At 38.1% G+C, this 13,335-nt stretch overlaps 1 protein-coding gene across 1 annotated transcript; it reads left to right on the plus strand.

The window, feature by feature from the left end:
• LOC109838342 (protein FAR1-RELATED SEQUENCE 12-like) lies at window positions 2,634–3,932 on the plus strand. Its single transcript, XM_020406793.1, has one exon. The coding sequence runs from the start codon at window positions 2,634–2,636 to the stop codon at window positions 3,930–3,932; it is 1,299 nt and encodes a 432-aa protein (XP_020262382.1).

A 13,335-nucleotide genomic window follows, 5' to 3' on the forward strand; every position in this document is an offset into this window, starting at 1 on the left:
CTCGAGGAGGGCAAACCAACGTGGGTCACCCCAAATTTGGTGTTTGTTGGGGTTTAGTATTATGTAGATCAGCGTTCAACAGAGCGGATCATCCACAATGTAGCTCAAACTCAAAGTGATCATCATGACTAAGAAAACTTAGTGGAACCGGTCCCTAAGTTGAACATAAGTTTCTCTCTCTCTCTCTCCTTCTCTCCTCTCTCTCTCTCCTCTCTATATAATACTATAATATGTTATATAATATATGTATATATATATATATATATCATATATGATATATATATACTATAGTATATTATATATATATATATATACTATAAGTATATATATATAAAACTATATTTTATATAATATAATATATATAGATAATATATATATATATATATATATATATTATGAAGAAAATGAATGGACTTGGTAACGCAAAGTTCCCCAAGGAACTTGGTACGCTATGTAGCATCATCTCATCGCGTCCCATCTACTTTTGAATAATGATAATAATAGTTGTTTGTATTTTTTGCAAAAAAAAATCCTCCACTCTCAACTTTCTCTGCTCCGCTCTCACAGTCCGTGATCTCCTCATCTAACTCTCAGCCATCTCCGACGCCACCGCTCTCCCATGATCTCTCATCTCCCCCGCGGGATCCCCGTCGCCGCCCCGACAACTCCGCCGCCGCCGCGACAACTCCCTCTCTCATAGGTATTTTGATCGTTGGTGGAGATCACAGGCTCAAGGTGTAAATTTTCCGACGCCGTCACGACACTGCCACAACACCGACACCTCTCCCCCTCTAAGACCCTCCCTCCTCCCTCTCTCGACACCGACGCCGACACTGACGCCCGAGAACCCGATACCGACGCCGAGCTCCTCCCTCTCTCGACACCGACACCAACGCCGATTATGAGGTGGGTGCTAACACTTTCACATGGCATCAATGTTTATGTCGTGGCTGTACAAATTTGTTAATTGAACACTTTATATTTCCAGGGAGGCACATTTACTGTAATTCTAGGTGCCGTTGGAGCAGAGTGGTTGAAGGCATTTACATTTTGCATTGATCTTTCGTCTTTCAGGTAAAACTTCTCCGCTGGATTATGGCGAATGTGCAGTTTCTTGGTTTTTTGTGTTAAGAGCCTAATTGCAGTTAACAATATGTTTCCTGAGTATTCAACTCATACAGCAACATAAACCATAAACTTCTTTCCCACATTTACTAGTTCAAACTCGCTAGTATCCTTGAATATTCATTCTCCCGATCAAAATTGAGATGATTGTCATTTGAAAAACGTTAGTGATATTCATGTTACCTGCTTTCATTTTCCTATGCTAATTAATAAATTATTATGACCTCCTTAATTGAATAGACAATATACATGGTATGGATGGTAAACGACAAAAATTATATAAATTTTGCATCAACTAATTTCAAAGCATTGCTTGTTGTAAATTTATAACTTTCTCATTAACTTGTGACTGACACAATCAAGGTTAAACCATGACATGATCACTCACTACGCATACAACTCGTGATAATTATTAACTGTAATTTGCTAGTAAAGAGATGAACAACTCTTGGGTGCAATTTGCTTGTAAAGAGATGAACAACTATTGTATTTATTATCATATGAACTTGGATTCTGTCAATTTATAAAATAAATATCTTTTGAATTGAAAGTGCTGCAGCCTTCTTCCTCGGACACCACCTCGAACGAGCAACAATGGAAGCATCTTCTTCTCATGAAGTCATCTTGTCGGAGGCCACCTCCTCGAGCGAGCGACAATTGTCGATAACAGTGCCTCTAAGTGAGAAGGTAATAAATTTTACATGTGCTTAATTTTATTGTGGGATAGAACTTTTTGGTTGATACTTGGAGGAAAGACTGGTTTTTTAATGAATTTATGTCCGAACAATATATGTCAGCAAATATTAGCGAATTGTGAATATTTTGTGTATGTAAGTAAACTTTTAGGATAGATTTATATTTATTTTTAAATTCATGGCTAATAAATTCATATGATGTTTTAATACTACAGAATTGTCGAATGGAGGATGACCAAATTAGTGATGATGATATTCCATTTGAAGGGAAGGAGTTTCAGACGGACAACGATGCATACAACTACTACAATGCATATGCAAAGAAGATTGGGTTTGGAATTCGCAAAGATACTTTTGAAAAATCAAAGAAAGCTTCAAGAGAGATTCTTTCGAGGACTTTGTTTGCGATAAAGCGGAGAGAAAGAGAGCATCGATTGAAAATGCAAGTGGATTGATTATCAATCATCGTCCGGAAACTAGGATTGGTTGTGGTGCAAAAATAAAGATTAGGCTTACTTCTTCAAAAGCTTGGAAGGTTACTAAAACTAGGATTGGTTGTGGTGCAAAAATAAAGATTAGGCTTACTTCTTCAAAAGCTTGGAAGGTTACTAAGTTCATTTCTGAGCATGTTCATCCTTTAACAAGCCTTGATAAAGTAATGCATCATCATTCTCACAAGCAGCGACATCGATCGAAACATTGCATTAGCCTCATTGAGTTGTTGCATGAAGAGGGAATGAGACCATCTAATATTAAAAAGATGCTTAATGTTGGATATCAAGGATAGATGCTGAACAAGTCACCACACAACAAATGATTGATCATATCAGAAAGACAAGGCAAAGTAACATTGGTTGTGAATGCTTAAACATCATTAGATATTTCCAAGACAGAAAGGAATCAGATCCAGATTTCTATTTTGCTATGGAGGTCGATCACTTTGGTACACTGAGAAGTGTGTTTTGGGTCGATGGTAGAGCTAGAGCCTCTTATTTAAGTCTTAGAGATGTGGTTGTGTTTGATACCACATACAAGACTAATCAATTGAGTATGCCATTTGCTCCATTTGCAGGAGTAAACCACCATCACCAATCCACCCTCTTTGGTTGTGCATTGCTTGGCGACAAGCGAGAGGAAACCTTCGAGTGGTTGTTTTCGCAATGGCTCAAGGGTATGCATGGGGTTGCACCAAAGGCTATCATAACTGATCAGGATGCACAGATGAAAAAAGCTATTAAGAGCATTTTGCCAAATACTCGACATCGCTTTTGTTCTTGGCATGTTAGAAAACATATTGCCAAGCAACAAGTAAAGTTGAAGAGCCAATACGGGGATGAGATGCCTACATATTTCAACAATTGGTATTCTGCTAGAAGTATAAGCAAATACGAAGAGCGTTTTGAAGTCATAAAGGTTAAATTCAACATAAATGAAGGTAAAGATAGTTGGCTGACAAGAATGTATAGCTTGCGTGAACATTGGGTAGATGCATACTTGAAGGACTGTTTTTGGGCGGGAATGACAACAAGCCAAAGGAGTGAGAGCATCAATGCCTTTTTTGTTGGCTTTGTTAATGCAAACACTAGACTAATTGAGTTCGTGGGTCAATATGACAAGGCAGTGGCATATCGTCGTGCATCAGAATCTCATGAGGACTTCATAACTTTGAACACCCTACCTGCGATGAGCTTCTCAAATCCAATTGAAGAGCAAGTTGGAAAGATATACACTAGGGCTATCTTGAAGATGCTCCAAAGGGAGCTTGGTGATGTGATGTCATTACATCGTGAAGAAGTGTCAAAAGAGGAGTTGAAAGTTGTACACTTGGTTAGAAAATATTTTGAAAATAAAGAGAATTGGGAAGAAGTAACCTATGAAATAAATAGTGAGCTTAATGTTACATGCACTTGTTCATTTTGGGAAACTGAAGGGGTGCTTTGTAAGCATATACTAAATATATTATGGTTAAACCAAGTTACTTCTATTCCTTATAGGTATATCTTGCCTAGATGGAAAATTGATGCAAGGTATAGATATTTTGGCTTTGTTATTGCTATGAAGTTGCAACAAAATGATGATAGCATGGAGCGAGGAAGTATTATAAGAATATAGGGTTTAAGAGGAAATTTTAATGAATCACTTGATATGGCAGCGGCTCGAATGATCTTCTTTCTAAGTTGGAGCTACAAATATCAAATTTTCTTGTTGAAGCAAGGGATGAAGCAAGGCGCAATATGGCACAAACTATGGATTCTCAAGTAATCAAATTTTCTTGTTGAAGCAAGGGATGAAGCAAGGCGCAATATGGCACAAACTATGGATTCTCAAGTACCCATGTAGATTCAAATACTCATGTGTTGGTTGAGATCTGTTGACTTTGTATACCATTCTATTGTAGTTGTAAATAAACTATCTTATCGTAGATATATTGTGATCTTGAAATTATCTAAAAATGAAAACATCAACCCTAGTCGTCATCTTCATATCTGGTTTACTTGTAAGCTTAACGGGGTACGCCTTATATACCGCTTTTGGGCAACCCTCTCAACAACTAAGAGATCCATTCGAAGAACACGGGGACAAGACTAGTTGAAGTAACGAGCCTCCCATATGGTTCATGATCCACTCGGCCCTGTGAAATCAAAGGGACGGCCGAAAAATTCAACTAGGACTAAAAGTGACTTTGAAGAATCGGAAAGGTAAAAAGAGGTGAGACAACGAAAATGTTGTTATTGTCAACAATTGGGACACTATAGGACAGGTTGTCAATTGTTGGTAAGTTCAATTTAGTTCATTTGTTTTACATATTTTTCTATATTGTTTATTGTTTTACTTTTCTTGAAATGTCACTAACTGATTTCTTTTTATCTTTCATTTTTAGAAAAAGCAAAAGAGATAGTTTGCAAAAGTATTTTGAAGCTCAAGAGCTATGTGGTGTTAAATGATTGTATGGACTTATTAACTAATTGTGATTGTATAATCAATAATGGCTGAAGTTTTTATTTTGTGATCTTAATGTTGTAGGAGTATGTAACACAACGCGACGAGCTGGTGGCTAAACTGACTTGGGATGTAGAGCCTGTGAAGATTGTAGCTGAAGTATGAATAGAAGCTGGTTTAAGTTTTTGTGTAATCAAATGTTAGTTGTTGCTGAATTTATAGTATAGTATTTGCTGGTTTATGTTTAATTTGGAAATTTCTTTGGTCATGAAATCACTGAGCATTCCGGCCGTGTTTTGCTATTTTTCCCCTCCCATATCTGCTGAAATCAGTGAGCAAGCATGCATGTACTTCCTGCTTCATTTTCTCCACTGAATACTTTCTGGTCGTGTGGTTTTATTGTTGCAATATTCAATCCATCCTCACTGAATACTTTCTCTAGTAATGCAGGTGGAAATTGTATTTTGCTAAGAAGATGTGCAACGATGCAATACAATATAATTAAAGTGGAAATTGTATTTTGTTAAGAAGATGAGTAACGACGCAAACAAAGTTTCTCATGAACAATATAATTAAAGTCAGCAGCAGCTGCATTATTTTGCTAAGAAAGAGATATTTTGAAATTTACACCATGATCACTTCTTATTTTAATAACTTTTAAATCTTTTTCATTTTTAATTCTTTTAACATGATTCAAAAATTCATCAAAACATTCATTTTTACTTGCAAGAAAGATGGTCCATGTAAAACGAGAAAAATCATCAATAATAACAAAAACATAGTGTTTGCCTCCAAGAGAGGTAACACGCATAGGACCAAATAAACCAAGATGAAGTAATTGCAAAGGTTTAGAAGTTGATACCTCATTGATGGATTTGAAGGTAGACTTAGTTTGTTTACCTTTAGCACAATCTTCGCATATGGTATCTTTGATGAAATGCAAGTTTGGTAACCCTTTTATAAGATTCCCCTTGGACAATTTAGATATCAATTCCATGTTCGCATGTCCAAGCCTCTTTTGCCAAATCTAAGGGTTTTCATCAACCGCCGTAAGGCACTTCACATCTTGATCTACTAGTTCATTCATCTCAAAAATGTATACATTAGATTTTCTATTAGCAACAAAAATAGTTTTTCCATTTGAGCTAACAATGCATTTGTCCGATTTAAAAGAAATATCAAAACCTTTATCACTCAATTGGCTAATGCTAAGAAGATTATGATTCAAGCCATTAACCAAATAAACATCTTCTATAACGGGAGAGAGTGTCTTACCAATACATCCAATACCAATGATTTTACCTTTCTCTCCACCACCGAAGGAGACACTACCTCCTTCAATCCTTGATAGGGTTGCAAAAAGCTCTTTGTTGCCCGTCATATGATGTGAGCAACCACTATCAAGGTACCACATCTCTCTACGTCGTTGCCTTGATGTTCCCTACAAGAGATGAATGTGTAGTAATTTTAGGTATCCAAGTCTTGGGTCCTTGGTGGTTAGCAATCTTGGTACCTTTGGGAACCCATGTCATTACATAAAAATCATGATTATCTTTAATCCTACAATGAGTAGAAATATGACCATGTTTCATGCAATATGTGCACACAAAATTTCTTTTGTGTGTTTGAGTATGAGATCTATGAAATCTATTTCTACCATGGTGGTGATGATTAGCATAAGCATGAGTGGGTCTAATCCTACCACTCTCAATTTCAAGTCTTTCAATATTGGATCTTAATTGTTTGTTTTCAAAATCAAGATCCCCTAGCAATTCATCTTTTAATGCAAGAGAGATTTTGGATCTTAATTGTTTGTTTTCAAAATCAAGATCCCCTAGCAATTCATCTTTTAATGCAAGAGAGATTTGTAGTTGTTCTAGTTTGGCATCACAAGAAGCATGCAACTTTTTAAAGGAAGAAAATTCTTTTGACATCCTTTTAAACTCAACGTTTAATTCTTCTAATGTCGTAGCTAGATCACATTGCATATAAAAGGATTTACTTTCGGTGTCGGAAACTACCTCCTTTTCATAGGCCATGAAGCAAATGTTGGGATCATGAAGAGCAAGTTTAGCTCCTTCTTCATTGCTATCCGAATCACTTGGTTCGGATTCCTCCCATCCGGCATACATGGCTTTCTTCTTGTTGTACTTTAAGTATTTCTCCTTGAACTTGGGGCAATCCTTAGCGATGTGGCCCGGTTCAATGCATTCAAAGCACTTTCCTACACGTGAAGAAAATTTGTTGTTAGATCGGGGATTAAACTTCTTGTTCATTTTAATAAGTCTAGAGATTCTTCTAGAGAGGTGAGCCACTTCTCTAGAAAAATTAACTTCACTCTCCGACGATGATGAGGAGTTATCACTAGCTCCTTTGAGAGCTATGGTCTTCATTTTTGGTGATGGCTCCTCAACTTCCCGAGAGGGCACTTCCTCCTTCTCCTTTCCCTTGAGCTTTTTCTCATGAACCTTAAGCTTGCCGATGAGACCATCGAGAGCTAGAGTAGTAAGATCGTGACATTCCTCTATGGCCGTAGCTTTGGGTTCCCATGCCGGAGTCAATGAACGAAGGATCTTGTAGTTCATCTCTTGGATAGTCAAATGCTTATCAAGACCATGCAATTCATTAATTATGTTAGTAAAACGAGAAAACATAGCATCAATGGATTCATTAGGAAGCATCTTAAATAACTCATATTCATGCATAAGCCCACTAATCTTGGATTTCTTAACTTGGGGGGTTCCTTCATGTGTAATACACAATTTCACCCATATTTCGTTTGCGGTTGCACACGTAGAAACCCTATTATACTCATTGGGGGAAAGATCGCAAATTAAGGCGTTCATGGCCTTTGCATTGAGATTGGCTTGGTGCCTTTCTCCATCGGTAATGTTCCCGACTTTGGGCTTTTCTACATATTTTTTCTCTATGAGTTTTAGAATGTCAAGATCAATGCAACGAATGTAAATCCTCATCCTAGCCTTCCAATAAGTAAAATTACTACCGGTGAAAAGTGGTGGTCTAGTGGTGGATTGTCCCTCTAGCATATGCACATTCATTGAAGCCTCCATAAGATCTTTTCTCTAAGGTGGTTAGACCAAAAACTAATATAGAGACCAAGCTCTGATATCAATTGTTGGATCCTAGAGGGAGGGTGATTAGGGTCTTAAGGCTATAATAGTGCAATAAAAATTAAGACAAGCAACAAACCACAAAATGAACAACTATAGAAAATAAGATAGAGTTAGAAATCGTTATCCAAGTGACGCGCGATGTGTTAACGAGGTTCGGCCCGCTGACCTACGTCCCCACTCCCTACTCTCGAGGAGAATCCACTACACAACCCGGTTTGGAAGCCGGGACTTCTTCTACACAACGATCTTCACAAGATCTCACAACTCCACAGTCGATCTCCACAAGATCTCACACCCACACAGTTGATCTTCACAAGATCAAGCTCTCAACAGTAGTAATGGTATAAAAAACTCTCTCTTTACAATGTCCCTATGACAAGGAGAGAGATTGCACTTGAAGCTTGGTATGTGAAAACGAAACAGTGATTACCAAGATGAAAGTTGAAGCTCTTTGAAAACAATAAACTTAAAAACAAGAGTTTTGTAATAAAGGCTTAATTCTGAAGTGGTTGGGGTGTTGGGTATTTATGAGGAAAGAAAACAGCAGCCAAAGCCCCAAAGAATCAGACAAAATCCCCCAAAAACAAGAATTCTAAAACTGCACAAAAATAGTCGTTACAGTGTTATGAGTCGACTCGTACTTTTCATGAGTCGACTCATAAGTAGCCGTTACAGGCTAAAAACCAACTTATGGGTCGCCTCATAAAATTCATGAGTCGACTCATCATGCATGGGTCGACTCATGAGGTCAGGGGTCGACTCAGCAGAAACAAAACATATTTTCCAGCACAGTTTATGAGTCGACCTATGACAGTCATGGGTCGACTCAACCTGATGAGTCGACTCATGATGTTGTGAGTCGACTCGTCAGAAACAAATAACAACTACGGGGCAGTTTATGAGTCGACTCAATATTGTTCATGAGTCGACTCATAAACATGCACACAGAAAATATCACTTTGAACTTTGTTAAAAAAATTATCAAATAAATTCAGAAAAATATAAAATTTTGAGAATAGTTTATAAACATTTTGACAAACTTGTTTGAAAAGAGATTTTGCAAAAAGGTCCTCGTATTTGTGAAAAACAATATTTTGTCAAAACACTCAAAAAATATAAGTATAAAAGCATGTGTGTGATATCCCAATAGCTTCAAATAAAATCTAAGCTACTTGCCTACATTCTAGCAATAGAGAGAAAAAGAAAAAACTAGCTAATATCCTCACATAGAATTTACAATTCTTTGAGTCTTGATATAGCTTGAGTAGATGAAGCTTCTCATTGCATTTGTTGTTCTTGAATTAACATTGCTTCATCACTATGCCTCCTCCTCCTTTGGATATCATCGTTGTAGCTCATATTCCATCCAATCCTTCATATTTAGTACTAACAAGCTTGATATATATATTAACTACAATATCACTCAACAAGCAATTAGTACCGATAATGGTGGTTGTAAAACATCATCAAAACATAAGGGCTAACAATGATATCCTTATCTTTGGAACAACTCTTGAACTAATTTTAAAGGTGAAGGATTATCTTTCCAAAAACTTTGATATGAAAGACTTAGGTCTTGCTGATATAATACTTAGAATGAAAATCACTAGAGACACTAGAGAAATATCTTTGAGTCTTTCTCACAATATTGAGAAAATATTGATCAAATTCAACTATCATAACTTCAAACCCGTTTCCACACCTTATGATTCTTCTATATCCTTGAAGAAGAATGAAGGTGAACTTGTCTCTCAGTTTAAGTATTCTTAGATGATTGGGTCTCTTCTATATATATCCAACCGGACCAGACCCGATATAGCTTATGCTGCAGGGAGACTGAGCCTGTATACCAGTAACCCTAACTTAGATCACTGGTCTGCCTTAGAGAGAGTATTCAAATACTTGAAATGCACAGTTGACTATTGCTTAACTTACAATGGATACCCTAATGATATAGAAGGGTACAGTGATGCAAATTGGGTCATAGATTCTAACAGTTTAAAGTCTACATCTGGATATGTATTGCTTTTTGGTGGTGCTATTGTATCCTTGAAATCCTGTAAGTAAACAATAATTGCCAGGAGCATCATGGAGTTTGAATTGATTGCTCTTGATATCACTTGCACAGAAGCAGAATGGTTAAAAGATCTTCTCTCTGAACTTCCTTTGGCCCCTAAACCCTCTCCTCCAATTTCCATTCATTATGATTCTAGATCTACCATAGAGCTTCTAAAACAAGTACATGTAAATAAAAAAACTCAACAGACATATTTAAATAAGATATAAATTTGTACAACGCCTGATAGGAAAAGTTATGATCTTAGACTTTGTAAAGACTGAGAAGAATCTTGTTGACCCTTTGACTAAGGGATTATCCAGGAGTGTGGTTCAAGATTTATCGAGGGAGATGTGGTTAAGCCCATAAGTGAGGTCACTGACAGCGGCAACCCAACCCTTATTTGGAGACGTAGTCCCAATGTTGGTTCAATATGGTAGAAATAAGCTGGACTAGTGACACTCGTGTGGAGCATCGACCCAAATATATTCATAAATCATTATGTAGCATGTGCTACTAACACTACTCTATGATGATGATTCTCTTATGATACAGCTGGTTAGGCTGAGTTTTACTCTTAATAAGTCCAACGCGTATATTACGGAGGGTATGATATCTAGCTATAGTACCCTTAGAGGACTTACTTACGTGAGAGGAACCGTGATGGCCACGGCTAGGGGTGGGGGGCTGGGCTAACTCCTAGAAACTCTCATGAGTCGGTTATTATGAGCATGGTCTTTAACGCTCAACCCGCTTTGCTCAATAGATGAAGACGTATTGTGTGTGTTTTCGTCAATACCTGGTTCAAAGGGTCTAATTCAAGGCTTAGTTCATTATGTCTCTCAGGTGGCGATGAACTCACTAAGGAAAGGTTCAAAGCCGGAAGCTACCTCTCCCGAATTCACGATACGAAAGGTTTTCCAACCTATATTTATTTTGTGATTTATTGATTTATTTATTGATTTTAGTTTTCAGTCAAATATTGCCTTTTGGGGGGGGGACTGTTAGCTACGGTGTTTGAGAAAAGGCAATTTTTGCCTTTGTGAATAGTCCCACATTGGAGAGTGAATTGGATTATAAGTGGTTTATAATGGAACGCTCCTTATTGGGTTTTGAATAGTGTTTTTGGGTTTTATGGGATTTGCATAACACACACACGCACACGTGCGAGCACGCCACGCCTCGCCTTGCCGCCGCACACGTGCGCCACGCCGCACCGCACATGCATGTCGTTTTGCCGCTCAAGTTTTTATTTTTGCATGTTTTACACAAGGTTATAATGGTTGTGAGAATTATGACATCGTGGTAATGTTTGGTGGAAAATTTGTAGTGAAAAGAAAAATTGAAAGAAATATATTCGATTTGTATTCTCTTAATCTCAATTACAATTTGGATTTTCGATTACAAAAGAGAGGAGAATTGATCTGAATTCTCCCCTTTGTTTAAATCTGGATTCTTAATGGTGGCGATGGAGTGCCTCCCTCGAATGCTCACGTCGAGTTTGCTCTCCGTTAACGATCCGAACGTCTTGATTCACTGGAACGATATCTTCTCCTCACGATTGACGCTGTGGAGAACTTACAAAGCAAATTTGAAACTCTGAATGAGTTGATAACTTAGAACGAGTTTAAAACTCTTAAAAAAGAATTGATTTGAACCGAAAAATCGGTTAATAAGCAAAGGGAATGCTCCAAGAACTTTGTTGTTGCAGGAAGCTCGAAGATGATTTGCTGCAGGAAGCTCGAAGATGATCCGAAGAAGCCAATCTCTACATCTCCAAGATACTACAAGATCCAAAGATCCGAACTCAGTTGAGTTTACTCTTATTTGTAGGAGATTAATGGGTGTAACCGCCCCCTTAATTCGCTCCTAAGTGGGGCTGAATGGGGTGTAACCGCCCCCTTAAACGTCTCCCCAAATCGTGGGAAAAACGATTTTGAAACCATTCAGTTCGTGCTTTGAATGAGTCAAACGCTAAAAAATAGCGTTCAGGACCCGAACTCTGCGTTTTAGACTTAAAAAACGCAGAGTTGGGCCTATTTTAGGGGCTGAACGCACCGGTCGCGCTGCGTTGTAAATCTGAAACGCAGAGTTGGGACGTAGAGATGAACTCCGTGTTTTGGACCTGAGACGCAGAGTTGGGCTCTGCATGAACTCTGTGTTTTGGACCTGAGACGCAGAGTTGGGCTATGCATGAACTCTGTGTTTTGGACCTGAGACGCAGAGTTGGGCTCTGTATGAACTCTGTGTTTTGAGTCCACGAGCTCTGCGTCTGGACTTGAATGCTGGGGATGGCCTCTGGGTTTTGACTCTGGAACGCGGGCATGACCTCTGTGTTTTGATGTTGTAACACAGGAACGACCTCTGCATTTTGATGTGTAACACAGGGATGACCTTTGCGTTTTGATGTGAAGAGACCATCAATTTGTGGTCTCTTTTGCTAGAGCGTTGCAAAGACCATCATCTTGTAATCTTCATCTTGGCTCCTTGAAAATATGAGAGTCGTCAGATTGTAACTCCCGATGTTGATTATGAAAGCTGTTGAACTAGAGCTTTTATCGGTTGTTACGAAGGTCGTCAGATTGTAACCTTCATCGATCTACGTGAAAGTCTTCAAATTATAGCATTCTGGAAGTCGTCAGATTGTAACTTCCATCATCGGTGTTTGACGGGGAATCAGCTATCTGTTGTGATTTTTAGACGGCCTATGTGCAACGGGTGCGAGATCTCTGTGAAACGTGCGCGAGTAATTAGCAATGGTTAAGAGTTCTGGAGGCTATATAATCAGCCCAAGCCCCATTCGGAGATACACAAAACTCAACAAGCCTTCCTATCTCTTCTCAAGAGCTTCTTCTATTCTCTTTAAAATATTCTGCTATTTATTTAATTTTATTTTCGGGCAACCATCTTCGTCTGAGCAGAAGCTCTGCTATTCTCATCAGAGTACAGAGGCCGACCGTTTTCGGGGGCTTTTACCGCTAGGGGGGGAGGATCAACTGCGCCAGGGCAATAAGCGAGTCCTCAATCTTCTAGGACAGTGAAATCACGACTACTACCCATATTAGGCTTGAATTCTTACACTTCTATTTTCAGATTTATACTAATATTTTGTTTTTTGACAACACAAAGTCCAATATTTTCATAACAACGTCATGTTAGCTTAAAATAAGTAAGGTATGTGACCGTACAATAGGTAGGATCCAAAGAGAACGTGATAGAATATTATAGAAGCTAGTTATCTATTTCTTCAACACTAAGATATTAGCTATAATTATCTTGCACAAGTTGTGGACCATGTGATATAGAACTAGAGAGTGGTTTTAGTATTGGGTTTTTTGCCCCCCAAAAAACCACGTTAAAAATAGGCTCTTTATATAGAAATCAT

Source organism: Asparagus officinalis, chromosome 4 (assembly GCF_001876935.1).
Source record: "Asparagus officinalis chromosome 4, Aspof.V1, whole genome shotgun sequence".
NCBI classification, from domain to species: Eukaryota; Viridiplantae; Streptophyta; class Magnoliopsida; order Asparagales; family Asparagaceae; genus Asparagus; species Asparagus officinalis.